Here is a 26,221-nt window from a genome sequence, read left to right on the forward strand (position 1 = left end):
GGCTTAAAATCCAGGCATGGTGCTTGACATAGAGAGGATTTATTCAGTATAATAAGGGAACTGGATAACAGTGCACAGCCGGGCTGCTGTCAGCAAGAGACCCTTGATGTTTAATATTTTGCAAAGCATGACTACATTTGACAAAGCTGGCGCTTTCCTAGACTGTGGGCAGGCACTTGACTAGGCCTGTGTTTATCTTCTCCAAATGGATTTACAATCATTAGTCATGAACTTGCTTCCTCTCATTGCACAATTTGTTCCTTTCCGCCACTCATTACGTGGAGAAGAGGTGTTCTGGGGGCCGCAGCGCTTGTTTCCTGAGCCTCGCGTGGAAGCTGACACGCGGGAGGAATCTGTAAATGCGAGCGTGTGACAACATGGAGCTTGTGAACGCTTCACACGTTGCATCATCGAAGAAAGAATTATCAATTAAAATACAACATTTGGGGAAATGCGAGTTACAGACGTGCAAATAAATAAATCTTAGTGGGGTTTTTTTTCAGCACAGCCAATCATGCTGTCGTCAGTGGTGCCGAATGCTCCACACTGACTCCATTGTGCATTTCTATTCAGCTCATGATGTTTGTCTTTGTCCTCTTCTTAATATAATTTCACCCAGGGGAACAAATGTGCAGCGGTTTGATTTGTTATTTAATATGCCTCACCAGAAGCACATCCAGTTAATTTTTGTTTTCTATTTACTTTTAAGGAATAGATAACATCCCATAATGCACACTCGTACGTGTTGCCCCGGAGCTTTGGAGAAACGAGCGCCGCTTGTTTCCTCCTCTTGCTACCGTCGCATGGTCACGACGGAGCGGGAGGAGCAGCTTAGTTCGGGTCTTTAGAGGATTCCTGGCAAATTGGCTGCATCGTCGCCACAAACTTTGCCCTCGCCGCCACGCGGAGAAGAATTAGGTCAGCTTATGGGGCTTTTAGATCTGCAGACGTCTCGTCCTGGGCCGGACTTCGGTGGCCACGTTGGCGTCTTGTGGGAAGCGACATAAAATTACAGTACTTGAAAGAAAAACCCAGGTTTGGCCTCGCTGTCAAAAGCATTTGTATTTCCAAGCGTGACATTTCATTTCTTTATTCTTTACGCTCACTAAAATGTCATCCATCAGTATATTTCCTATGCTCACCCTCCAACGGGAAGTCCCACTGGGATGTATTAAACACTGAGACCCAGTGCTGTGCTGTATTTGCTAAAACCCATCTAGATATTGCAGTTGGAAGGTTACGGCTCTGCTTCCACTCTCTATACAGTATGTGTGGCCCTGTGATGAACTGGTGACTGTCCAGGGTGAACCCGCCCCTCACCTGATTGACAGCCGGGATGGGGCCCAGATTGCTGCCGAACAGGCTGTAGGAGACGAGTGAGTGCACTCAGTAAGCAGGGACTTCAGATAAATAAAAAACACCCATGTGCATTAACTTGGCACCGAAAGTGCTGAACAGATAGAAAAATGAAAAAAAAGCAGCCTTTGTTTGCAAAACATTTCCTGTACAAAGAATCTAATCTGTCCCAGTGTTCAGGGGGGATTTTGGCCCATTCATCTGAACAGACTGTCTTCAAATCTTCAAGACTCCAGGGGAAGCGCTTATGAATTTCCGCCTTCAGTTCCTTGTACAAATGTTTGGTCGGCTCGTGTCGGGCCATTTAAAATTCAGCCTTTGCAGCAGAGCGTGGATGCTCGTCCGGTCGCCCGCTGCCGTCGGCGACCGATGCTTCTCAGGAACTACCTGCTCCGTGCACCGATCCTCTGTCCTCGCCACATTCGTCCACTAATTCTCAGCGTTAGTGTCACAGCCCGTAACGGTCTTTTCCCCACAGAGCGATGGCGCATGGAGGTCCACTGTACTGAAGATCTGCATGCTGCCGGGATGCGAGTGAAAAAACAAGCACAAGAGCACAAAAGGTGAACACTCAACCTTGATTCCTTTTTTTCGCTCTCCAGAGGCTGCTTCAGCTTTGCTGTAAAAACATAACATAAGAGCGAGGCCTGAAAGTCAGACAGCATAAAAAGGTGTTATCAGAGCCTGTCTGAGCCTGTGGGTTTGCACGGTGCAGTGGGAGGAGGATGCACCTGTTGGCATCACTCCACCGGTCTAAATCTGGAGCTTCAGGAGTGTCCATTACTGTCTCCTGATGACGTGCGCTATTGATCCTCACGCCAGATGGAGGCATCGGTTACGCTCCCGTCAGCGTTTTGTCCGGTTCACAGAGAACTTGGCAGGTCTTGTTGTCATGCGCAGCGTGACGTCCGACTCCAACACAAACAATGCGCTTATCAAATTCTCTCGCCGGGCCCCGAAAGCAGCCAAACGCGTGACGTCCGAGCCCATGGGCAGATTGGAGGCCACCTTTCTGCAGCTGTGTGTAAACTCATCATTATTCCCCCGGGCACTGTCTCATTAGCCTGACAGATGTGCGAACCGCTGCTCGGGTGATTAACTCGGCCCGCCGAGTCGTCACTCTTTCTAAGCTTCACCTGCAGCCACGCTGTCGCTCCGCGTTAGACTTCATTGAGCGGAGGCCGCGGAAGAGGCGCCGCTAAACAACAATCCGCGCTCCCGCCTCGCGACGGTAAACAGCTTTTAATCACCGCGCCGCTCGGTTTTCACCCCGTTTCGCACTGCGGCGGATCCAACTGCTCGGTAAACAATGGCCGACTACTGTATGTGGAGCCAGATACTGTAGTTCGCCTGACTCAGGAGGGAGCTCACATTTGCATCCTGCTGTCTGCAGTAATTTTGGCCCATGAGAGATTAGAGCTTTGAAGGCAGAATTTAATGAGATCATCTCCAGATTCGACTGGTAAACGACCCGCATCTCATTTGGATGCGTTTTTCTAATCTGTGTTTATACTTTGTCTGACATTTGTTCCAATGCTGTTGATGAATGTGTGTAAAAAAAAAACAAAGCCTATTTATTGTTATCTGAATCTTTATTAGTATAGTTCCTCCTCTATCCATAACTCCATATAACCAGCTCAAAAACTACATTACCCATGATGCTCTTATTTCTGATCTAAAGCAAAGACGCTGCATATTTGTAGTGGCCAGTTGTTCACACTGGATTAAACGCATTAACGGCGACCCGCTGTATTTAACGTGTGTTAACGAGCGTCTCACTGGAGTCTGAATGCGAGGACGCTCTCGCTTCGCTGAATGAAGAAGTCCCCTCGCTGCCAGTTAAGTGGACTCTGTCACACGTATTAAAAACAAATCTGCGTGTGGCACATCAAAGAGAAAGAGGAAAGCAAGCCCTCGCGTTAATGGAGGGGAATTTGAGAAGTGGGAACTGTGGGATGCGGAGGGGTTTGAGGTGGGGGCTTAATGGCCCCCACAATCACCCAGCTGAGTGCCGGTCCTCTATCGCCGCAGGGGTTGTTGGTGGAGACGGAAGCGCTGATGCCCCGTGAGCAGACGCAGAGTTAGCGGTCTGAACCGACGGGAGATACAAATGTGGAAGATGAGGGTGTGAGGAGCTAGATTTAGGAGCCATCCCCTGGATTTCCTCCTCGACGTTGACAGATTGATGAGCTTGAGTTCATAGCGGTCCATATCGCCTCCTCCACATTGATGCATATAGTGTTTCCCATGCCTTCATAAGGAAACAGCTCGCCAGTTAACCCTTTAAAGCCCGAAGCCTCGGGTTTTTAATAAAAATGCACCTGATCTCAACTCCCTCCAGCTCGAATTAGATCCAGATGCTGAAACGCTCGGCGACAGACATGAATGAGACGTTTTGTTCAAATGCATCAGCTTCTGAGCTACTTTGCTGTTCCGCTTGAATTCATCATCGCGAGCACAAAGCCGCGCGTTCCAGCTGAGGAGGAGAAAAGAAACACATCTGGCCCGTCACCGGGCATTTATCTAAAACTAAATCATTTTGGAAAGGATGTGTTTGGGAGGGAGAACAGGGGGAGAACATGGAGCTCACCTCCCTCACAGCTGCACGGGCTAATCTCTTTCTTATGCTTCGTGGCTCCGGAACCCCTGGAGACCTGGGATTTCTCACCACCGACATGCATTTTTCATCCTCGCAGGTTCTGCAACAGCTCTCGCTGCACAATGAGACTGAGTCCAACCTTGTCTGTATGTTGATGTCTTAGGTCACACTCGTCCCTTACAGTCCATCGCTGTGGCCTCACGGTCCAGTCAACACCTCACCAGGCTCTCATTGCGTCATAATACAGATTTAGTTCAACTTCCTTTATCATATTTAGAGCCAAATATCATTCTCTCAACAGTTTTTTCACTTCGACACAATATGAACTTGAGAAACTACATCAGAGCTGCTCTGCGTGCGCTGCGTGCACACGTCTGTCGTTTCTGAAAATAGCCGGGCTGGTGGTTGAGACGGAGCGCCAGCGCTGCCCCACAGGCTGCCAAGCTGATAAGGTTGGGTCAATGTATGGTCCTAATCAATTTCAACAGCTCACTGCAGCAGCCCTGCGGGCGCGTTAGCGCCCAAACAAAGCAGCAGTGGAGGACTAATTCAGCAGCATTTGAGCAGCGACTGTGGAGTGATTCTATCTGAATGATGGCTCCTGCTGCAAAACCGATAAGATGTTCATTTAACCTGCAATTACCTGGTAAACAAAACAGAGCAACTGTATTTTTCTGCGACAACTTACCTCATAACTTCTCCGTCGAGCGAGTAAACGCTATCAGGATCATCTAATGTGAGCCTCTGCTCATCACATGTGTTTTATTTGAGCAGATTTAAGACTTGGAGGCGTCTCCACACATCATTCTGTCTCATAGTAGCAACCAGTGGCCCTTTTTGTTGACTCTCTCCTCACTATGAAGTGCTTCCTATAGAAAGTGCAGGCTCTTGTCATACAGTCAGATTTTCTTGAAGCATCCTGGGACGGGAAGAACTCCAGCGTGACCTTGAACCAGTCGCACGCACAATCAATAGCAAACGGCTGTTTGCGCGTGAGCCGGCGGGATCGCCTTGCTCTCTGAGGAGCCGTTGCTGTAGGTACTGTACATTCGTCATGCAGATGGAGTCCAACCACTGCGTCACGTTTCACCCACAGTGATGTGAGAAGTAGAACATAAGCAAAACAACAAAGCTCCACTGGCGACGTCTGTGGAGTCTGACAGCTTCCTCACAGTCTCGCCCGATAGCATCTCGCACTGTGACTATCTTAGATGTAATGGAGCCGGATAATGGAGCTCATTGGAAATAACGACACAAGTTTGTGTCGAGATAACGCACAACAGTGATGAGCTGGAGGAACAGTGGGAATATAATAGGATGCACGGGACTATAAGCAATAAGAGGCCGTTTTAAAAAGCAGGGCGCAGGATGTGCGGGCGCAGCGGAGCGCAGGGTGACGCCGCGTGGCCCCCGGGGCGTCTCAGGGGCAGCGGAAGCTCAGCTGGTGCAGCGTGAAGCCCAGGGTTGGTAGTTTGATTACTGCTTGCTCGTGGCTACGCGTCGACGTGTCCTTGGACGAGGCACAGAAGCCCGTCGTTCTGACTGGCAGCCGTCCAACAACTTCCCCCAGAGGGGAGCAATGGGAAAAATCTTTGTTTTCTGTTAGATCATAATGATATTAAGAATACTTTTATTATCCTGATCATATAATGTGAATCGAAGTAGTTAGAAAGTAGTTAGATTTCAAAGAATTGCTTGTTTTCTTTGACAGAGACACTCGAGCGCAGATCATAATAATGAATAATTTCTTCTTCATTTGAAATGCTGGGACATTCAAACGCTGCATTTGAGGCCAAAGGATTTCTCGTGCAGACCGCCGCTCGCGCCGCGAAAACGTTTTTGTGTACTCGATGACTTCATCAGAGTAAGAACACAATTAGCACAGTTCACTTGCTGCTTAGTTTATCCGAACGCACCGCGCGGCACAACATGTCAAGACTCATCACGGCTCCAAAAATAGCCCCAATGAGCTGCGGGGCGGGCTTTTGTGTGAACGGGAGCGCCCATCAGATAAACCAGACCGTCGACACAACAGTAGCGCACAACTTGCCCCACGAAAAGTGCAGCTCAAGCTGTGCGTCCTCACCTTCCGACACCTGGCTCAGATCCCAGCGGGCCGTCGCAAGGGAAGCAACACGGAAGCCATCAAAAGGCATCAAGGACTCTGACTCGGCCGTTTTATCACAAGTGCTCCGGTGGCGAAGAGGCCCCTTTTAAACTCGGTGATTATAAGCCTTCGCTCCCCATTCTGGCTCATGGAGCAGCTGTCTAAACAGAGCTGCGTTTGCTCAGGTACTGTCCCTGGCTGGGGGAAACGCTGCCTGCTCCACTTATTACCATGCACTGGTTTGCATCATTGAACATTTGTGGGTGCTCGCCTGGATCCTGACCCACTTTGGTGTCTTTGTGTTTCCAATATTTAGATCGAGCGATATGGAGCGGGATGAACGCCGCGCCGCCCGACGGCCTGTATCGTGCCGCAAATGAATTAAACAAATGCCAGAATGGAGGGTGGCATCCTGGCGTTTTGATGAAATGAGTGTGCTATGCAATTGAGCAGACTCGTGAAATCGCTTTTCACGGAGCGAGAGAGAGAGAGAGAGAGGGAAAAGATAAGGAATGGATGATCTTCTGCAATAAATCTGACTCTTTAGCCCTGCAAGCTGTTCTAGTGCGAGGAGCTGCCATTTGTCTGCTTTATGAGGCTATCGATTTATTGCTCTGTAAATCAAATATGAGCAAACAAATTCAGGACGAATGCATTTATTTAAACAGTGGGATGTTTGTATTGCTTCAATCAATCTCGCGTGTTAATCACTGTACCATATGTAGAGCTGCAGACGCCCGTTACGGCGGCCGCGAGGTGCGAGTCGGAGCGCGCGCGTGCGCGCGCGTCGCTCTCGTGAGGCGGCCGCTGGGCTCCGCTCGCCCCGAAGCGTTCATTTATTAGCGTGCTGGGAAACAGACGCAGGTGCGGTCGTTCGGCGATGACGTCAACAGGGCGGAAATAAGGTGGAGTCACGCTGAGATTTCTTTCACATAGCTGCCTTTATTTGAATACAACGCATTGCTGAAAACGGAGCAGCTATGAATCAGAAGGTGTTTTCATGCGAATGCACCCATAAACCCAAGACAGGTGGTGGAGATAAAGGATGGCGCATGAGTGACACGAGCAGATTGGAATGATTGGATCCGAGCAGCATCAAACTTTGCTTAACTTTCGGCGGGAAAACAAACAGGTGTGTGGCTTTAATTGTGCTCTTGCTCCTCGGCGCAGTCATTTACGACACAACGGCGCTAACGACACATGACACGTTGTCCTAGGACACTCTGTGTGTTGGCCCGTCCTTGCGCCCTGGGTCCCGCGCCGTGGCTGCGCGTGCGTCAAAGCCACTCCGGCGGTTCCCTCGGACCCGCACGCTGTCTCTGCTCGGATCCTCCGGTTATAATCTGTCAACACGCGTCTGACATCCGGGGTGACGCTCTGTATGGAGATGCAGCTTTTAGCCAGAGACAATCAGCTCGTCCTTGGGATGGAGATGGAAGGCGAGAGACCTCCTCGCGCTCGCCTCAGTCTATTCAGACGGGGTCGTATTGTCTCGTTAAGAACAAATACATGTTTGTTTGTGTGAATATAGGGATCGAAGCGCGTGCAGTCCTAGTGTACTGGCTCAGGTCTCTCTCTCTCTCTCTCTCGCGCTCTCTCTCTCGCTCTCTCTCTCTCTCTCGCGCTCTCTCGCTCGCTCGCTCTCTCTCTCTCTCTCTCTCGCTCTCTCTCTCGCGCTCTCTCTCTCTCGCTCTCTCTCTCTCTCGCGCTCTCTCGCTCGCTCGCTCTCTCTCTCTCTCGCTCGCTCTCTCTATCGGCCAGCGTGAACCCGTAAACAGATGGTGTCATTACACGACTGCAGAATGTGCTATCAGCCGCGACCTTTATTGTCAATCACACACATTTACTCCTATTTCAGCTTCTCTCCACTCATTTCTGGGTCAGTCGGAGAACGTGTGCGTTCTGAGGAGAAAAGTGCTCAGTGTTGCAGAGAAGCAGACGAGATGCGACGATCCAGCTCCCACCAGCAGACGTTAGCTTAGCTTAGCACAAAGCCTGAAATCTGCCTAACGGCAGGTCACTGCCTCTCTACACAACGTTATATCTCATTAATCCCTGAAGCTCAAAATGTAAAAATGATGTTATTGTTTCATGCTCGGCAGGCCAGAGTTAAGTCCTTCACACACAACTGGAATGGAAGTTTCTCCTTGTTTGTAGGACGACATAAGCTAAATATAACTGAAGTAACTGAAGCTAAGCTCTTGGCTGAATGCAGTTGTGTGAATATATCATTTCATTCTTTTAAAAGTAAAATATAAATTATTCAACGTAGGAATGTTCTTCATATTATAATATAATATTTTTTCTGCTGGACAAATACTCCAATTTAGCCTGATTTTCCTCCTTTTCAATACAAATTGCATCCAGTAACGTGCCCTCACCTCCTTACCTCTTATTCGTCAGCCATCATGTCGCACCACTCTTAGTCTCCAAGTCCAGCTTTATCTCTGTGTGCCACAACGGACATAAAGTTAACATCAACAGATTTAGTCTAGTTTTCACAGGAACAGATGCACGAGGGGCGAGCGTTGACTAAACCCACTGATATGTAATTTATTAAGGGTGTTGTGGCTCATAAACAGGGTTGCCAAAGATGATAAACTTGGCAAAGCTGCAAAACAAACAGCTGCCAGTCTTTTACTGTCCCGCGGCTGCAGGACGGGCCTGTAATGGGCGAGAATCACTGTGGATCCACTGGTGGACCCACTGCAAAGAGGTGTGAAAGCAACTGCAAAGCAGTTTAAGCGTCTGAGACGTGGTTGGAAACACGTGAAAAGCACAAAACAGAAATGCTTCGTTCCTAAATCCTCTTTGTAATCTGAATGTGAGAGGAGTTTAATCAGGGGGATTCTCCCCCATCATCATCCGGAGCAGACTTTGGAATTTCGGCTCTTGCCTGGCAGCCGCCGTGGTTTGAAAATTGATCTGAGGATGCTTCTGGCGAAAGCTGCGTGAGCTTAACTGGCATCCGGCAACAGGGATCGCTTCTGACACGCGGATGCAAGCGCAGAGTCGTAGGGATGCAGCAAAGCAAGTGTAGGATAAAGAGGGGCGTCGTTTAATCATTATTTTGGTTTCATAGCAAATAGAAAAGGAAAGGCTGGACTGGAAAATGTCTGAGAATGACGCTGTAGCCCCACATCAGGGACGCTGGGATTTACATTTCCAGATTCTCCGAAATGAGCTTTTTTATAAAATGTTTTGAAAGCACAATTTTGAGGCTCAGCAATCAATGGTAATCATTTTAAAAGTTTGCTGTCCTACTGACAGCGACTCAATCGATACGTACCGAGCTACTTTACTGATGGAGGACTGGAACAAGTCTAATGACTGAGGACTGACGCCGGTCCTCTGGTTTTCCTTCCACTCTGTAAAGAAAAATAAGGTGCAACAGTGTCACTTTGCAAAAAGGCAGCGGGAGCTTGATGCGAGCCATGTGACGTTACTGCAGAGAGAGAGGAGACTGGATCAGACTCAGGTAATTGTACAAGGCACCTGAAAAGAACAGTGTGACTTGGAAAACTAGCAGAAAGTGAGTAAAAAGCCTTTTCTTGTGAATCCTCTTTCTTTTAGAGGAATGAAAACAGAAGCAGACTCCAGTTTCCAGTTTCTCAGGTTAAACTGAGAACTCGTTCTTTAATTCATTTCATCGTTTCCTCCAAAGTTCTTATGCCTCCTATAGATATCTGTTATTACCTTAACCGAGCGACGACCTCCTTCAGTAGCATTAAGATCTCCTCGGGTTTTACTCTGATAGCTCCAGTAAAACAGCTGCAAATACCAAGTCAATACCTGACATTAACTCCCGAGTTAGATTTGCTTTTCTGTTTTTAAGTGATAAGTGAGTGGAAATTACCTGATGAGTTTAGCCCCATTATAAAAGTGCAGGGGCCACTTTGACATCTATGAAACTGTTGATTTATTCAAATTAATTGTTGATGCATTAAAGCAAAGTCATAGCGCTGACTATAATTAATCATGCATTCTATTATGATAAAATAAATGCTCTTTAAGTACAGTATAATAGTTGTCCTTTTCCTTTCAATCTTGCTTTGCATGTTTTGACGAAACTCTTGGAAAAAAAGATAGAAAATAATAATTTCAGGAATATTCATGACGTGTTATTGCATAAAAGTGAGGATGCTTTCAATTTGGTTTCAAAATCACCGCGTTTGTTGCTGTATTTTGCACTTCTGGGTCACTTTGTTCTGTGGTTTCGCTCTTCTCCTTCTGCATTATCAGCACAAGCTGGCAATTAAGGTGTTGCTGTACTGTACGTCTCCGAATACATTTTCAAAAAAAGAACCGCATCTTTGGAAAAATGTCGGTGAAGAGCACGAGTTATGATTAGGTCAGCAGGTATCTGTCCATGGGGATTAAGTGCAGCTGTATCGGCACAGCTAGTGTAGAAGACAGAAATCTGATTAACATACACACACGCTGATGCTAATAAGATTAGCTCAACGCGGCAGAGAAGGCGCAGGAAGGAAATGTGACACTAACTGATCCACATTAAATAAAAAAGACAAGCTGTAATAAATAATCTTTCATTTATAAAACAAACTTTTCTCCCCTGACAGCTTTGGTTTGTTTATGCATAATTCATGTGTGCAGTGACTATATGTCTCCAAACAGTCCCTGCTCCACTCTTCTGTCATGATTTAGCATTTTTAGCTTTGAAGTAAGATTCAATTTCCTGAAAACTGCACTGTATCATTTACTAATGATGTGAATGGGCTTTAATGGTGGATTCATGAGAATATGTAGAGCGATGTAAATCACATTTCGATCCATTCTGAACAGCGTGCACGCAGGGAGCAGCGGGAAAATATTAGCCTTAATCACGGGACATAAATGGTCTGTTTTAAACTGTTATGAGGCAAAGCGAGCATGAACTCGCCGCTAACTGCTCGCAGAATTAACCAAATGAGACAAACTGCTGATTTTCTATTCATTATGTCCAATTTAAATCTAAAAGTGAAATTTAATCATTAATGAACAAAACACACACACACACACACTCACAGTCAGGGTAGGATTATATGTGTACTGTGTGTATATGATTTATACCTCTGCAGTGACCAGACTCCACTGGAGTAGCTTCATCCACATCTATAGGAAAAACACAAAAAGTGTGAGAATTATGTCGAGGCCAAAGGCGACAGTGAAGCACAGGGTGAAGGATGCATGCATTTATAAAAAACGCTAATCTATTCCATCACCGTGAAAAAAGTAAACCAATACAAAGTGTTATACACATGAAAAAGGAGGAGGACTTTTGAGCAAATGTTTTGAATTTATTTATATCACTAATGTGATGTTTAGAGTTTCTTTTAGCGTTTTATTAGAATTTATTATTTGATTTATCACAGTTTAGCTGAATCTAGTTAGAGACACTTGCATTTATTTGACGTTAACAGGGCAGGTTTACTTTTTCGAAGTGGAAGTGGTTTATTAGCACTATTATTAGGTTTACCTGCTTAGTGTTTAGTCTTCCCCTCAGCCGCGTGATCTACGCTCTTAATGAGAGCCAGGCTTCGGTTGTACTAATCACAAAAGAGAGAATTCGAATCGCTAAAGGGACGTCAGCTTTGATGTTTAGCGCACGGGGAAATTACAGCGCGTGTACAGCGTTCTCTGGTTGAATGACAGAAATACATAAGAGGTTAGCAGAGACATTACAGACACTGAGCGTGGTGCTTTCATTCAGCAAACACATATCATCAGATGGTAAATGTCAGCATCTACGTGGACCCTGAATGGGCCATTATGCTCTTGATGAGCGAGCTTTGAAGCATTATTATGAGAATATACAGTATGAGGGACTCCTTACCTCTAACTCCATCTCATTCTCAGAGTCAATCACTGTGTCTGTTTAATGGTGTAAAACTTCACAGAATGGATTAGGAAAAGAAATGTATTAGTTTAAGAAAGATTCAAGGACGATTAAGTTTATTTAACAAGTGATTCATTTGCTGCTGCTGGGCTTTCTTTATGAATCTGTTACCTGAAAGCAGATGTTTTAGAAAGTGTTTTAGAAAGCAGGAGCTCGAAGGATCTTTAGTTAAGCTGATGAAAACATCCACAGGCACCTATTTAGAGAGTCTCCCACACTGTCTTCAGGTTTATGTTGTTTTTATTAAATGCTTTAAGTACAAATACAGGATACACACAGGACAAAGCACGCATTATAAATTACACACTGTACATTGCTGATTTTCCTCAGATCAAACATAAAATATGTTTTGCATGATTCTCATCCCACATCGTATACCACCTAAAATCACAACATACCTTAGGTCAAATCAGTTTCGCGGACACTTTAAACTTCTGGAAGTGACATTATTAAAATGTTTAGATCATTTAATGACTTTTCACTTAAATTTCAAATTCTAGGAAAGGATTAGTTTCCATCTGTTGCCTTTAATGGGTTTCATTGGATCGCAGTGGTATGTGGCTGGTCTTTTATGTGCTCGGTCTGCTACTGAAATAATCTTTTCTGCAAATCAAGGTAAAAACAAAGTAAAGCGATGTCAGAGCGAGACGAATTCGCAGCTTCAAAAGCCAAACTACCCTTGATTTATTTTCAGCAGGCAAACCGTGTGTGTGTGTGTGTGTGTGTGTGCGTGTGTGTGCGTGTGTGTGCGTGTGTGTGCGTGTGTGTGCGTGTGTGTGCGTGTGTGTGCGTGTGTGCGTGTGTGTGCGCGTGTGCGCGTGTGTGCGTGTGTGCATGTGTGCGTGCGTGTGTCATAAATAATCTGCTCTGTCTCACTTACATTTTAAATGTTTCTCTTAGGTATTAGCCTGGGAAAAATCCACTCACACCAGACTGAGCCCACAGCCAGACCAATCAGCGAACTGTGGGGAAAAAAGGCGTCCAAGGTTCAAAAGGATCATTTTTAACTCAGCGTGTCGCACTCGCACTGTGGTGCTGCCTGGTCTAGAAACCAATCTGCCTTCAGCCGGCTGCATAGCTGCATATGTGAGGTCAAAAACAAAAATCAATAACAAGTTGGGAAAAAATGGAATAATTCAGAAGAAGGAATAGGTTTAATGAAATAGAATTGGGCAGCATGTGTCGATGCCGTGGGTTTTAGTCTAAACAGGACTACGTGCTACGCTCTTCGTCACACACGCTCACTGTCCGCCCATTTAAACCAGTCTATTATTGATTAGTCAGACTGGTCATGATGACATGTTAGCAATTTACGTATAGAGACTAATGAAAGAAAAATGATATGAAGATAAAAATATAGGATTAACAGTAAATGTGTGGGTCTGCCCATGACATGGTAGGAAAGGAGCGTGGTGCCAATAGGGGTCAGCACATGTTGCTGAAACTGGGGCGTGTCATCAGTTGATCACAGCCTCAGTCTAAAATGTGTCTGTCAGACAAAATCCATTGTAAATTCACCAAAGTGAAGAGAACTGAGCTCATATACAGTAGATCAGTGGTCACCTGTGCAACACTGTGTGCAGCCCTATCGTCACATGTCTGGACCTTGAAAACATCCACAATAAAGGCAACAAATGAAAATGTCAAATTCTGACCCCTTTTAAAACTTTAATTTCAGAAATCTGTCACAATTACTTGTTTGGAAAATGAGGTGAAGGGTGTTTTAAGAACAACCTTCCCACCTATGAATTATTCTATTAAGTAAAGTTTTTTTTTATCTCTTCCCTGCACAAAAAATGACTTTCCTTTAATAATGAAAAAAAAAAGTCAGAACAATTTATTAAGGTTAGGTTTTGTGGATTTATGAGGTTAAATGGGTGTTTTTTTAATTCTAACTTCAGCAGGAGACACAGAAAGTAATGTTACAACATTTTATGAAGAATTAAAAAAAAAATTAGAAATAGAGGTCACATATCTGGAGCACCTTCAGTATCTCCCATAGGGGTGTTTTCTGTAGCCCCCTCTCGTGAGCCGTAGAACGGGGGCTTTGAGACTCGGACGGGCCGCCACCCACTCCTCCTCTGCAAGAGCAGCACAGAGAATACAGGCCAGGAAGTTCAGCGCGGTGGAGTCAAGTTGTGAACTCAGCCGTCGCACGCTATAGCCTCGCAATCCATTTAGCCAAAAACAAGAATATTCAAGCGCAGGAATTCTCTCCCAGGCAGCGCGGAGGCTTTTCTCCACACGAAATTAATTTCATAAGCTCCTTGGCCTCTGTTGGACCAGAACTAGTCAGCAGCCCCTTCCTTGAATTACATAAAGACGACCACCGCCGCTGCTTCCGAATACGAGGGTGTTTATAGAGCAGAAAATCAAATCAATGCCCTGCTTGGTTTTGGTTTGGTTCAGGCCTCAGCACCTCGGCGCCCGGTGCTTTGTGCCGAAAACCAATGAGCGTCTGCTGCAGCTCCACCTTGTGAGGAATGAAGCCCTAAAGGCTCTGAGGCAGTCGGTGCTTTGGATGCACGGCGTGCTGCGCAGTATGTATTTTGAATTAGCCGGGAGAACCGGGCTTTCTGCAATGAGCCGATGATGCTGCGCGTCCAAAAGGCAAAACACTCCACCCAAACAATGGGCTTCGCTTCACCCCCGCAGCCTCCACTGGCACGTTCACTGTTCTAGCCGGATGCGGCGTGTGGCCGGGTGCTGGAGCACGTGAAGCGTGCGCTAATGGCTCCCCGGGTGAGGATGATTAGAAGTGAACTGGAACCACAAGGTTTTGCCTTCATTTCCTTGCTATGAAACATCTTTTAAATATCAGAGCAGCAGCAGCCAGGATTGTGGGAATGGAACTTTTTTTCGGGTGTCCATAAAGAATTTAAATCTATTCCAAGGACTTTTTGTTACACATTTGAATCTTGTCCTTTTTTCCCTGGCTGTCCTAAAAGCGTAACTTACAAAAGACACAAACATGAAAAAGAAGCTCACCATAGTCGTTGTAGGGTTCATCACCGGTTCCATGTCCGTATTTGTAATATTCTGAAATGCTAAATCAGACAGATTGGACACATCACAGTCAAACAAAAGCTTGTGCTCTTGTTCATTAAATGCTGTGTAAAGGAAAAAGCTCAAGACATTCATTCATGGAAAATACGTGGACATAAAACCCACGAAGCCCTGAAGACCTAAGCATATGTTACTTGTTTATTTGGTGGAGGCCGTTTTCATCTGTGGATTAATAAATGTGCCGCTTTAGTGAGTGTTGCCGGTAGAATAGGATCGATGCCGGAAAGCGACGCTCCCTCGTCGCTCTTGTTACTTAGTCATGCAGTTTTATTAGTTTTTAGTGGACGGCCGAGCTCTGAGACACAGAGGAACCAAGTGTTTAGGCTGCTCATACTTTACCTGCTACGTCAGGATTACTTCACGTTTTTAGTAATTCATTGAACAAATGAAGGATTAGACGTGCAGATAACAGTAAACAGGGATAACGCAACTTCTGTACTGTGCAGCCTGTCACCAAAACGACGACAGCCGGTAATTAAAAAGTGTTTTCTCCAGCGTTCGTGTGTGAGCGCTACCTCTTTGAGTGATTGCTGTAGTTGTCCTCATAGGTTTCGTAGCTCTCGTCGTCATATTCTCCCCCGTATCCGTCATCGTAGCCCTGCGAGGAGACACAGAGCCTCATTGCTTCCTCTCCTCTTGCTAATACAACTGGTTAGAGATGAATGTGAAGACAATCAATAGCTTGTGCCACGAGCAAAGTCCATTAGTCCGTGTGATAATAGGAGCGGAAATAGGGCAAAAAATTGTGTCCAGCAGATGTTATTGATTGAGGTTTGCAGGGAAACATGTCTCCCAGGTGGAGTCTAATAGACACCTCCTGAGCCTTAAACACCAATATGGATCTCACACACCATCAAGCAGCGAGTACAGAACGCCAGCATGTAACATGTAGCTACAGCCATGCTGCATAACTAAAAATAGCTATGGTCAAAAAGAGCACAGACAGCCTTCATTTCCTGCATACTGTATAAGCGTCTTTATGAATAGTTATAGCCTCCAACTCAGTGCAAAGTCACTGTATCACTATTTAGTATTAAGAAATCTGAAGTTCACAGGTTTACTGGCTTTTCAACAAACTGTTTGCTTCAAGTGGACTCATGCAATTTCAAGCGGAGGTCGAGGGCACAAGACTGGTTTCATTCGTCAGTTCATTTGATCTAAGGAATCGGAGTCCGAGTTGCTTTTAAACGTGACTCACTCGCAGCGATTAGGTTTTACGAGCAGCAGCGGCGGGCGCTTTGTTCGACACCTTTGCCCTTTTGCTTTTTCTCGCTCAACCTACTGTACGTTGTCTTCTCCCAGCATCATTTGGGACTGCACGCGACCAGAGAGAGCGGTGGGGCGTCACAAAGGAGGGGCGGAAGCAGCATTCGCAGCTACGCTCATTCATTTCATACTCCAAACTCTGCGTAGCTCGAATGATCCCCATGTGTTTGTGTTAAATGCTCAAAACAACAGCAGGAGTCACATGACACCTTAATGAAGGGTTTGTTATTGTGTAATGGTTGGACATCCCTCGTTTAAAGATACATAGCAAGGTTTAAAGTGCTAATTCGTTTTCCCACTGTGATCTAATTGCTTCTAATCCTGTTCAGCTCAATGTTGTGACTCGCAGCTTTACCAGGTCTTCCTGCCGCACGCCGCCGGTTTGTGTCAGGCGCCGTCTCAACGGGCCATTATTCCTCCGCATCTGAATGTAACAATAGAGTAGCATCATCTCGCTTTAGGTGAGGCTGCTTGCGAAAATGCCTCGTGACACAAAGGCAGAGGCGTCGGCGCGAGCAGCATCGAGCAGTAACGCTGAAGAAATTGCACTGCCGACGCTCTGTGACTCTGCGGACGGTAACGCACACGGATCCCGGCCCGCCCTCGTGTTGTGTTTGGGTGAACGTGAACCTGAGTGAATGAAACCGGGGGATTATGTGAGGGATTAACTTGTACGGGGGGAGCCCACGCTCCTTTTCTTGCACGAGTCTTTACACATAGAGTCTGAGTCAGAGACGTGCGAGTCTCAGTAATTGACCCTTTTGTCGGCGGCCCCATTAGAAAACTGCTCCTGAACTGGACCACGGCTGTGGAACAATCGTTGGACTGACGGCAGTAAAATGAGTGAAGGAATACGCAACTAATGTTAATGAACTAACATTTAAGTTTTATTAACATTCCAACTGTGTGTGCTTAGGCTACGTGAGAAATACTAGTAATATTTTTGAGTCAAAGCTGCTGTTTACTTTTTACAGCACAATATTTTTCAGGGGGTTTATGTGTTATTTAGTTTTCTATAAGATACTGTAGCTTCTGAAAGAAACAGCTTGTGTTTTTTTTTTCTACACTGAAGCTGTGTGTTCATTTCATTTCTAATCTCGGCAGCTTGCCAGATCCTAGTAGATTTGTGTGAGACCAAAGTAATACAGTAAATGCTACACGCTAGCAGTGTTTTCTGTAAATTACCTTATGCTGGAGCCAAAAAATGGATGACTGTACTGGGCACAGACCGAGTGGCTTTATGGATCAGAGGCCCGGGTCAGAGCCTCTCTATGAGAATATAGACTTCAGTTATGATATAAAATCTAAACTTCTACAAAGAGGCAAAACTAAGTAATAAACCAAAGTTATTAAAGAAAACCAAAAACATGAAAACAGCAATGGCAGCTCCCATAATGCTTTTTAGCGATAACATGCAATAGCGAGTAAATGTCAACACTGATCCTCAAATGCATGTATGTATCATTTAAATAAATGCTAATTTACACACTAGCTGTTTTTCAGTGTTATATAGGGCCACACATCTGTTAGTTAACAAAGCACTGGTAACATAACACTGGGTCATGTCTGTCACGCTGACCCGTCGCACCACAGCCTGTTCTCAGATCAGCCGAGCCAACAATGTACAGCACGTGTAAATAGACTGGCCACAAATTAATGAGGCTTGATCCGTTTTGTGTGACACTCGTCTGCAAAAACAATTAACACCGGTCCTTTTTAACAAGGCAGAGGAAATAAATCAAATGTTAACACAAGGGGGCTGAAGGCAGGGGGGATGGGGGGGGTCCTCACTCAGTGTAATTAGGACAGCGCGAACCTAAAGGCCCTTAGCGCCGTGCTTCATTATCAATTGACAACCTGTACGTCCCCTGACAGTGACTGATCGTCACGGGGAGCTGCTGCTGTGTCCATTCAGCAGAATGGGCAGGAAAATTAGATTCTGCAGGCTTCTGTCTCAGTGAATACATGCCACTCTTTACTGATTTCTAGTTATACTGTAAATAAGGATGTACCTGTGCAGCTTTAATTGCGTTTGATGAGTTTGGCGTTAGCTGCAGTTACACACTCCTCCCCTCCACACAGTTGCCAGTCTCTGTTTTCCTGCCATCAAATAATCCGGTGGCGGCGTCTTTCACACATCTGTTTCACTAAACGGGAGCGTTCTGCGCGACGGATTCCCGTAATTAATCTAACAAACGGGCACGCAAACTCTGCATCTGGACCCATTGTTACGAGGCAATTACAGCAAATGCTCGCTGTCCTCAGAAGTGACCGGAGACGCGGCGCTGCCACGTCCGGAACCGCTGCGCTCCCGCGTCGTGTGTTTCGTGACCAGAAGAATTCTTCCTCTTTTCAAAAGGATGTCCTTTTGCTACTTTTCCACAGCAGATAGATTTTCCTTTCAAAGCCTCCCAAAAGCTCTGTGTTTAATCACATTATGGCATTTCCCGTGGTTGCAGGGCTCCGGTTTGAAAGAAAAAAAAACAAAAAAAACAAGCGCGTGTTCCAATTCTTACCAGCAATTTGTACAGTCCACGGCGCCGGCGCTGCGAGGGACCGGATCCCATATCCCTCTCAGATTCCTCCCCTCTATCATCAACCCTGACATTAAGAGATAAGATTTGATCCAGGTGGGATTTGATCTTTAACATTAAACTGAGGCCATGGTCCCAATCTACACAAAATACCATCAATCACCCCCTTAATCTTCTTCTGCTCTGCCTCCTTTTCCCGTGAAAGAGCTGATTACAGTGAAACGTCTCTGTGCTGCTCTCTCCGGGGGATTAGGAGCCTTCATTTATTAACATTTGTGCAAAAGTTGCATCATACGTAGATATAGGTGCAATGTTGGCACAGCTGCAGCTCAAGGAGACTGAAATATTCGCACGCTTGTTTTTCCAGCTTTGAACTAGTTGCAGTTATGACCTGTACGTGTTTGTTTCTGCTTTTTTGCAGAATCCACTGAATCATTTTATTAATGTATTGTTAGAACTGCTTGCAGTATCTCCCCGAGCCTGAAGCTGTACCAGTGATCAGTCTCCGGATTAGGAGGATTTACTACGACAACATTTGAGGAAGCTGTTACAGACGTGCGATAGTTCAGAGCGCTGACGTGACGTCTTGACTTTACTGGTAAAAGATTTGTAGCTGGTTTTATGGAGGTGCCGGCTGCACAACAAGCCCCGAAACTCCCTCAGCGGTGAAACCCTGCACTCTGCTTTAAAGCAGCGCTATAATGTTCACTGTCACTGTATTAGTTTTACAACCCTGACATCCTGACAGAACCCATTAATCCCCCAGTCTCCTGAGGATCCCTGTTACATGATAACCTGTTCAAAAGGGAACATCGGCCCAAACTGGGGAGGAAGCCGCCGTCTGCCGCCCGCCTCCCAACACAATGACTGCAATTTACGGAGTGCACCGCTGCTACGTGCGCTCGCCGGGCATGAATAGGCAATTCTATGCAAATTGCTCTGTGGCGGAAGATTGTAAAACAATGTTAATAACTTGTTGCGTTGCCTGTGCATTAAAGCATGAGGGATAATGCAAATGTACAATGCTAGAAAGGAAACAGCAGCTGCTTCAAGGACTGAGTCAAGACTGAAAAACCTTCTATCTGCTGAATTCTCTATATATGTATATTTAGACAATAATCTATGTCTAGTGTTATAAATATAATCAGTGGAGTTCATTTGATTATTCGTGCATATAAATACGCAACAATAACACATTACTGTACAGTAGCTATAGTTGATCACTGTCCTCTCCGTCCTGAAGGTTTCAGGACTGCACCCGACCTCAGCACGATTTCCCCTGAACAGGTCCCAGTTCAATCGCAGGTTGACAAACCATTCACACCTTTGCTTCTGCAGGCACGAAAATCTCTCCTCATCAAACACCCGGCCCTTCAAAATAAAAGCCCTGATGCGGCTGTTGTTGACGCGGTGGTAGCTCATTGTGTGGGTTTCATGTTGGAAGACGAACTCACTAAGCATTTAGACACAGGATGAACAGTGCTGTATGGGAACTACTGTATTTTCCAAGCTCCTGGTTATATTGAGTGATGTGATTCTACCAGTGGAGTGGGTGGGACTCGGAGGAATAGAATATGTCAGGCTAGTTAATTGCTGCTCCATGACTATGACAGATAGAAAATATAAGCAGCCTCATCCTTTAGCATTATCTTAAACAAATAGCTGTTTAAGTGAATTCAGCCTTCGACTTCCTCACAGACTAACATCACAACAACACAGAGCCACACAGAGAATAAGGGGCCGCTTATGAATTATAGAACAAACTATGATACATAACAACCGGATTCCTCTTGCTTTCATGCTTTCCACTGTAGTTTTAAATCAATACCCCCCCTCGATTAGGTGCAATTATGGACAGTGCGGCGGTATCACTTTTAGGACACAGAATGACATTTTGACAGAATCCATCAGTCAACGGCCTCTGGAGAAATCCACACCGCACCCAAGCACAGCGCAGCACACGAACACGGGCCGGAGCAACAAAGGCCCCGATCGGCCGCCGCGCTGCAGACTGGGCCGCGCACGGCTCCCACGGCAGGCATCCGACTGCGTCGCGCGCGCCCAGCGAGGGGGGAAAAACACACTTGCACTCTCGGAAACACGCTTGAAAGAAAACTGTGTAATGCAGTAGAAAGAAATGGCAAAGTGAGATATGAGAAGAGAACATGTTCAGGACAAACTCATCTTCCTATAATCCCCCGGTCTCCGTGCTCCCGCCCTCCTCTGCAACCTCCAGTTATAAAGAAAAGAAATGCTTCGCTTTCTTGCTCCTCAGAAATACACAGACTCTACATCAGAACTCAATTTGGTTTGGTAATGAGACTGTGCTTGTGCATTTCCCCACGCAGACAGCCCAATCTTCAATTGCCAGCACACATGGGGGCTTTGCTTAGCAGGAAGACTCTGAGGAAACGGCTGGTGAAAGTGCTGTCTTTTTTCATTTGGATGAAACTTTGCGCTCACCTTGTGTAGATTTTATTTTTTTATTTTTAATGACCTTGAGAAATTTCTAGGATCAGACGATAAGCTGACTTTTATCTAGTGCCTTGAATATTTTTTTTTTGGCTTCACACGAATCCCAGCGAGTGAACAAAGGTTTTGCAGAGCACTGGTCAAGACGGCTCCGAGAGGGGGATTCTCTCTTCACATGTTAATGGAGCAGCTCCTCACAGTGTGGAGCTTCGGGGCTTTATTACTTGTGATCACAAGTTACTTTACATTTGCTCCACGTTTGGATCCTTCTCCTCAAGGTGACCTACAACAAATGCAGCTTCATAGCATATTTGTAATTTAAATCATCCGTGCCACGTTTTAATTAACTAACAACCACACTGACTTCACTGCTCGTGCCTCCTTTCAGGTAGCCACTGGCTCCTATTGATTTCACAGCAGAATGGAAAATCCTGCTGATTTGAAAGACGCCCTCCAGGCAGCAACAGTTGGATCCGGAATATTATTTAGACACAAATCATTATATTTACAACAAACCACAGCGAGGACAAGGTCGGCGCTTTCTCTCAACCAGCTGCAAACTGGTTTATCAAAGCACCCAGTGTTTTTCCATATCGCTTCCTTGCTTGTAACCAGGTGGTGCGGCTGCGCGTAAAACCCACAAATGTCCTGTTTGAAATGAGATTAAACACAATGACGCTACGGAATCATTGTTAGACGACTTCCCACTTGTCCTGACTTTCTAACGTGTCCCTGAACGTTCCACCTCGTCATGTAGGAGACGCTCAAAAAGCGGATTAACGAAGTCTGAGGCAAAAAAATAAATAAATAAATAAATAAATCACTATCTGCTAAATTTTCACAGCCGGAACCGGCGGTTGGACTCACGTAGTCGTCGTATGACTCGTGCGTGGCTGCTAACAGCGGCGGCCGGTATCCAGCTGTGCCCGCCGCCCCCCTGGATCTCGGGGCCTGCACCTCCCTCGTCAAGGCGGTCGTGGGAATTTTGCCGTGCGCCGCCGCCGCCCCCCGGGGGGCCGCCGCCGCGCTCCTCGCCGCGCATCTGTGGCCCCTGGCGAAGCGAAAGAGAGGGGACGTCATCGCGGCACATCTTCTCAAGGAAGCCTTGTTGATTCCGGTGAAAAGTGAGGTTAAGTCAATTAAAAGGCCGTAAGAAATCTGTTAAATCCCTCTTATCGCCGCGTACGTGCAGGCTTGCCTCAGTTGGTGGCTGTCGCGCTCCATGCTCCGCTGAAACATAAGATTAGTCTAACCTCTGCTGGCACTGGGTTGCATTGTGTAATGATCAGAGGGCTGGAGAGTGTCACTTCCTCGTGCCCGTAGGACGCAGGCTGTTTATTTCAGCACATGATGAGGCGGCGTGGTGCCTGTGCGTACGTATCATGCCTCCGTCGGCCTGAATCCTGGCAGTGACGAGGGCTTATAACCGCAGTCACGACTGTCTGGCCAGAGGACTGAGGCAACCGCGAGCTTCCATGTTAATGGGAGCGTGGTATAGGTGGACTGGAACGCGTCCTCATCCTCCGCTCGGTAACAGCCCATTGTGATCCAAAAATACAGACACTCAGAGGGGAATTACTGGCGCATATTTTTCACGCAGATTTGCAATATTCGTTTATCGCGCTGCCACGAGGAGCCGATCTGGGGAGGGAAGTGCCGGTGCCGACTTCAAATTGGGAGAGTCCCCGTGTTCCTGTTGGGTTTCGCTCATCTGCATGTGCTGCCTGGATTAGGCCAACGCTACCTGCGCGGCCCCGAGGGCCCGGCGCGGCCCGGGTGGATTACGGGCCAGTTGTAAAGGACGGGTTGGGTGAAAACAATGAGAACAGCCCATATCATTACTCTTCCACCACCTTGCTGACGCCTGAGTTAACGTGATGTTTGTCCAGGGCCTCGTCATCAGTTCATGCACTTTCAAAATCCTTTTCTACTGAGTTAATATTAATGGTAATGAAAATGGTTGAAAACTGCTTTATCATATAACTCTGTGCACAGCGTGAAGGGAATTTTCCAAAGTCTGAGCAATGCGCCTAATGTCATGAGGGATCTACTGTACTGGCTTGGGCTCAGGACTTTGGAACTTGTGGTTGTGGAGTTTGCTGGTTTTAATCTGACACTAAATCCAAGCGAGCTCCACCGCGGCTTTCTCAGCGGAATCGACTTAGGGCGAAATTAGTATTTTACCGCGTGGATACTGTGGCTGCTGATCGTGCGCTCCTGCCCTGCGCACTCCTCCCCCTGCTCGACTCATCCGAACCGTTCAGGAGCGAGAGCTCCCTCAGTTGCTCCTGCCTGATCTCATCATTGTAGTCCTGTGGGGGAGAAAACGGCGTGTCTCATTAACAACGACAACAGCAGAAAAGAGAAAAGGAATTAAAAACAAGGACATTTGTCTTCCTCTGACTGCAACAGATGCTTCCAGCAGCAGCAAATGTCATCAGATTAAAATGATCGCGACGCGCTCTGGGAACACACGGCGTCACCGAGCCTTAAACCCAGTGAAGGATGATTCCTCGTGTAAGAGAGTGATTAGTGATCAGTATGTGTGGTCGGCAAAATGCTCAGAAGAACCATGGGTTGGCAGGAGGTCAGATCCAAAATAAGAACACTTATTAAGAAGTTTTTACAAACCTTTATTTTGAAAAACAAAAAGCGGGGAAAATGGGAACTAAATAAAAAAGCTACAGACACGATTCCTTGTTTGTTAGCACCCACTGTGTAATTGACAGTTTTACCATGTTTGTGTGGAATATGGTTATCTTTTGACTTGGCGCCTCTTTTTTTTTCAAGCCGTTATCAAACACGCCGTGGATCATTACACAGCAGATAAGGGAGTGGACAAAGCGGCGTTCATTATCTTGTCACTGCTGACAGATAAACAGGCGCATTTCTGAGACGCACTCAAAGCAAAGCCCGAAAGATTTGCTTACGCCGGGTGAAATGTTTTGTATAATGACAAGGCCGCGACGAAGCCACGGCGTCCTTTAAGTCTTCTTTTGTTTCGGACCCTGAGACCGAGCAATGAGCGCAGACTAAACCCACATTAGCTTTGATGCCGTCTTGGCAGCGCTCCTTTAATCATTACTGTAAATTCCATAGAAGCACAGAGCGAATGACATCTTTGTGTGAGCGTCAACCCAACCATTAAATTACCTGGTGATGTGAGATTGTCCAGACTAGGCTGATTACTGAAGCCTGAGACTCTTAATCCATGTGTTATTGCAGTATAATGTAATATGCTGCTTTTCTCTCTCACCTTTGTGTTATTCCCCTTACATTCCACGTCTGAGCCCACCTACGCCACACTTAGTCATGTCCCACTGGCGTATTTGCCCACTCTGTGATCTGCATATTTGTTTGACACTGATTGGGATCACATTTTCAACAACAGTTTATTATTAGGCATAAAAATAAATTCTCAGGAACACCAAAAAATTGCGAGACTCATTAGTCGCGTGAGGAGCGGCTCCTGTTGTAGACTCATTATCAGAGTAGCACACTCCTCTCACACTTTGTGCAATGCTTCATATTTTTCCTCAGGACCTTTTTTTTCAGCTCAATATTGTTGGTAGATTTATTCATTTTTTTAGCCTCAGCTGTTCAAGCTTTTTCACAATATCTCAAGTTGCCGTCTAGTCAGAAACCTGTTTGACTTCGCTTCCTGTGTGTTGCCTCCTGTTTTACATCCCGTCGCTTCGGGCTGGAAAGGTTTTCTCATTGAATTTAATTTTAACTTGTTTTTGTGACATCACTATTGGTGTCGTAGCTTTTTGTCATTACAAATGCAGAAGTCACAGAGACACAGGGTTATTTTAGGGATATTTAACAGCGAAGGCCCCAATTTAAACAGGAAAATTATTACATAGTGCGCTATAGTGTCATACATGTGCAGTCAGGTCACACCATTGTACATATTTACATATATAAGAGTTGCGGGGTAAAATCCCACTTCCGACACCCACTTCATGGAAGAAGAAGCAAAAGAAATCACCACGTTATGTTTGACGCAGTGCACACATGCAGTCCTCCTGTTAATGAACTAATAAGGCCCTCAGCGTTTGTGCTGGTTTGAAGGAGCCTGGCACGGCTTTTAATTGGAAAGCTGGCAGCTTATCCGAAGTACAACAAATCAGCCGGCGCTTGTAAAAGTTGCCTGTTGACAGAGGCATCAACGCGACGACACGGGGATAAAGGCCCGCGCGGAAGCTGCTCCAGTCACACTGTTTGCTCGCTGAGCCAAATCCCGACCACGCTTGACCCGCTGTGTGCACACACGGCTGAAGGTGGGCTTTAACCGCTCCCAACATCAAGACGGGGTCTCGGTCGCTTTGGTTTGTTTACGCTGATTCTCACTTTGCATCGTCAGTCTCAGAGGATGTAAACTTTAAAGAGAAGTTGTTGAGTCAGACTGATGCCAAAACCTTGAGGCGTCACCATACGTTATTCTATTGAGTAAAAAGCTTTTGAATGAATCTCAAATTTATTAGAAGGTCTGAGCCTCCAGCTTGATCTATATCTTTGAACCATTTGTCAGCAGATGCTCTGCTTTCTGTGGAGAGCGGAACTAAGACCTGGCGTTGAAGTCGTGTGCATTTAGAGCCCGTGCTGCACACGGTGAGAGGGAACGAGCCAATTCCATTCTAGCAAAGCATTTCCCAACCCACGTTCAAGTGCCTGTCGTGTAAAGGACGCCTTTCGCGCCCACCCATCCACGCGGCCTCACTCTCCCCTCACGCTGGGCGAGCGACGGACGGAAGGAGCTCGGACGGGGTTCAGAAGCGGTCGCGTCTCGCACGCGTCGGTCGCTTGCTGCCGGAGGGGCCGAATCTGTATGTGAGAGACATCCTATTTCCTTTCACGGCAGGCGTACGGGTCAACAGCACCGCTCGATTCAAGAGACATCTGGGAAACAGCAGACGTGACGG

General features: G+C 46.3%; 1 protein-coding gene and 1 long non-coding RNA gene across 8 annotated transcripts in view; one reads left to right on the top strand and one right to left on the bottom strand.

The window, feature by feature from the left end:
* The window catches only part of khdrbs2 (KH domain containing, RNA binding, signal transduction associated 2), a 127,204-nt gene that overhangs the window by 81,780 nt on the left and 19,203 nt on the right, over positions 1–26,221 (bottom strand). The window contains exons 5-12 of one of the 7 annotated variants that reach the window (XM_055502345.1): positions 23,481–23,608; positions 22,164–22,347; positions 15,540–15,622; positions 14,947–15,005; positions 11,133–11,174; positions 9,352–9,430; positions 8,452–8,509; positions 1,043–1,876 (exon numbers count right to left, since the gene is read on the bottom strand). In XM_055502345.1, the coding sequence (XP_055358320.1) occupies positions 8,485–8,509; positions 9,352–9,430; positions 11,133–11,174; positions 14,947–15,005; positions 15,540–15,622; positions 22,164–22,347; positions 23,481–23,608 (600 nt within the window). In that variant the 3' untranslated portion in view covers positions 1,043–1,876; positions 8,452–8,484. Of the gene's footprint in view, positions 1–1,042; positions 1,877–6,984; positions 7,531–8,451; positions 8,510–9,351; positions 9,431–11,132; positions 11,175–12,793; positions 14,040–14,946; positions 15,006–15,539; positions 15,623–22,163; positions 22,348–23,480; positions 23,609–26,221 lie in introns of those variants that run through there. The other 6 variants (XM_055502344.1, XR_008692521.1, XR_003788355.3 and 3 more) reach the window with 6 other exon arrangements.
* LOC129603006 (uncharacterized) lies at positions 7,055–8,259 on the top strand. The gene is made up of 2 exons (XR_008692532.1): positions 7,055–7,194; positions 7,921–8,259. It is a non-coding gene; the product is annotated as an uncharacterized LOC129603006 (long non-coding RNA).

The sequence above is a fragment of the Betta splendens genome, chromosome 15 (genome assembly GCF_900634795.4).
Source record: "Betta splendens chromosome 15, fBetSpl5.4, whole genome shotgun sequence".
Lineage (NCBI taxonomy): Eukaryota > Metazoa > Chordata > Actinopteri > Anabantiformes > Osphronemidae > Betta > Betta splendens.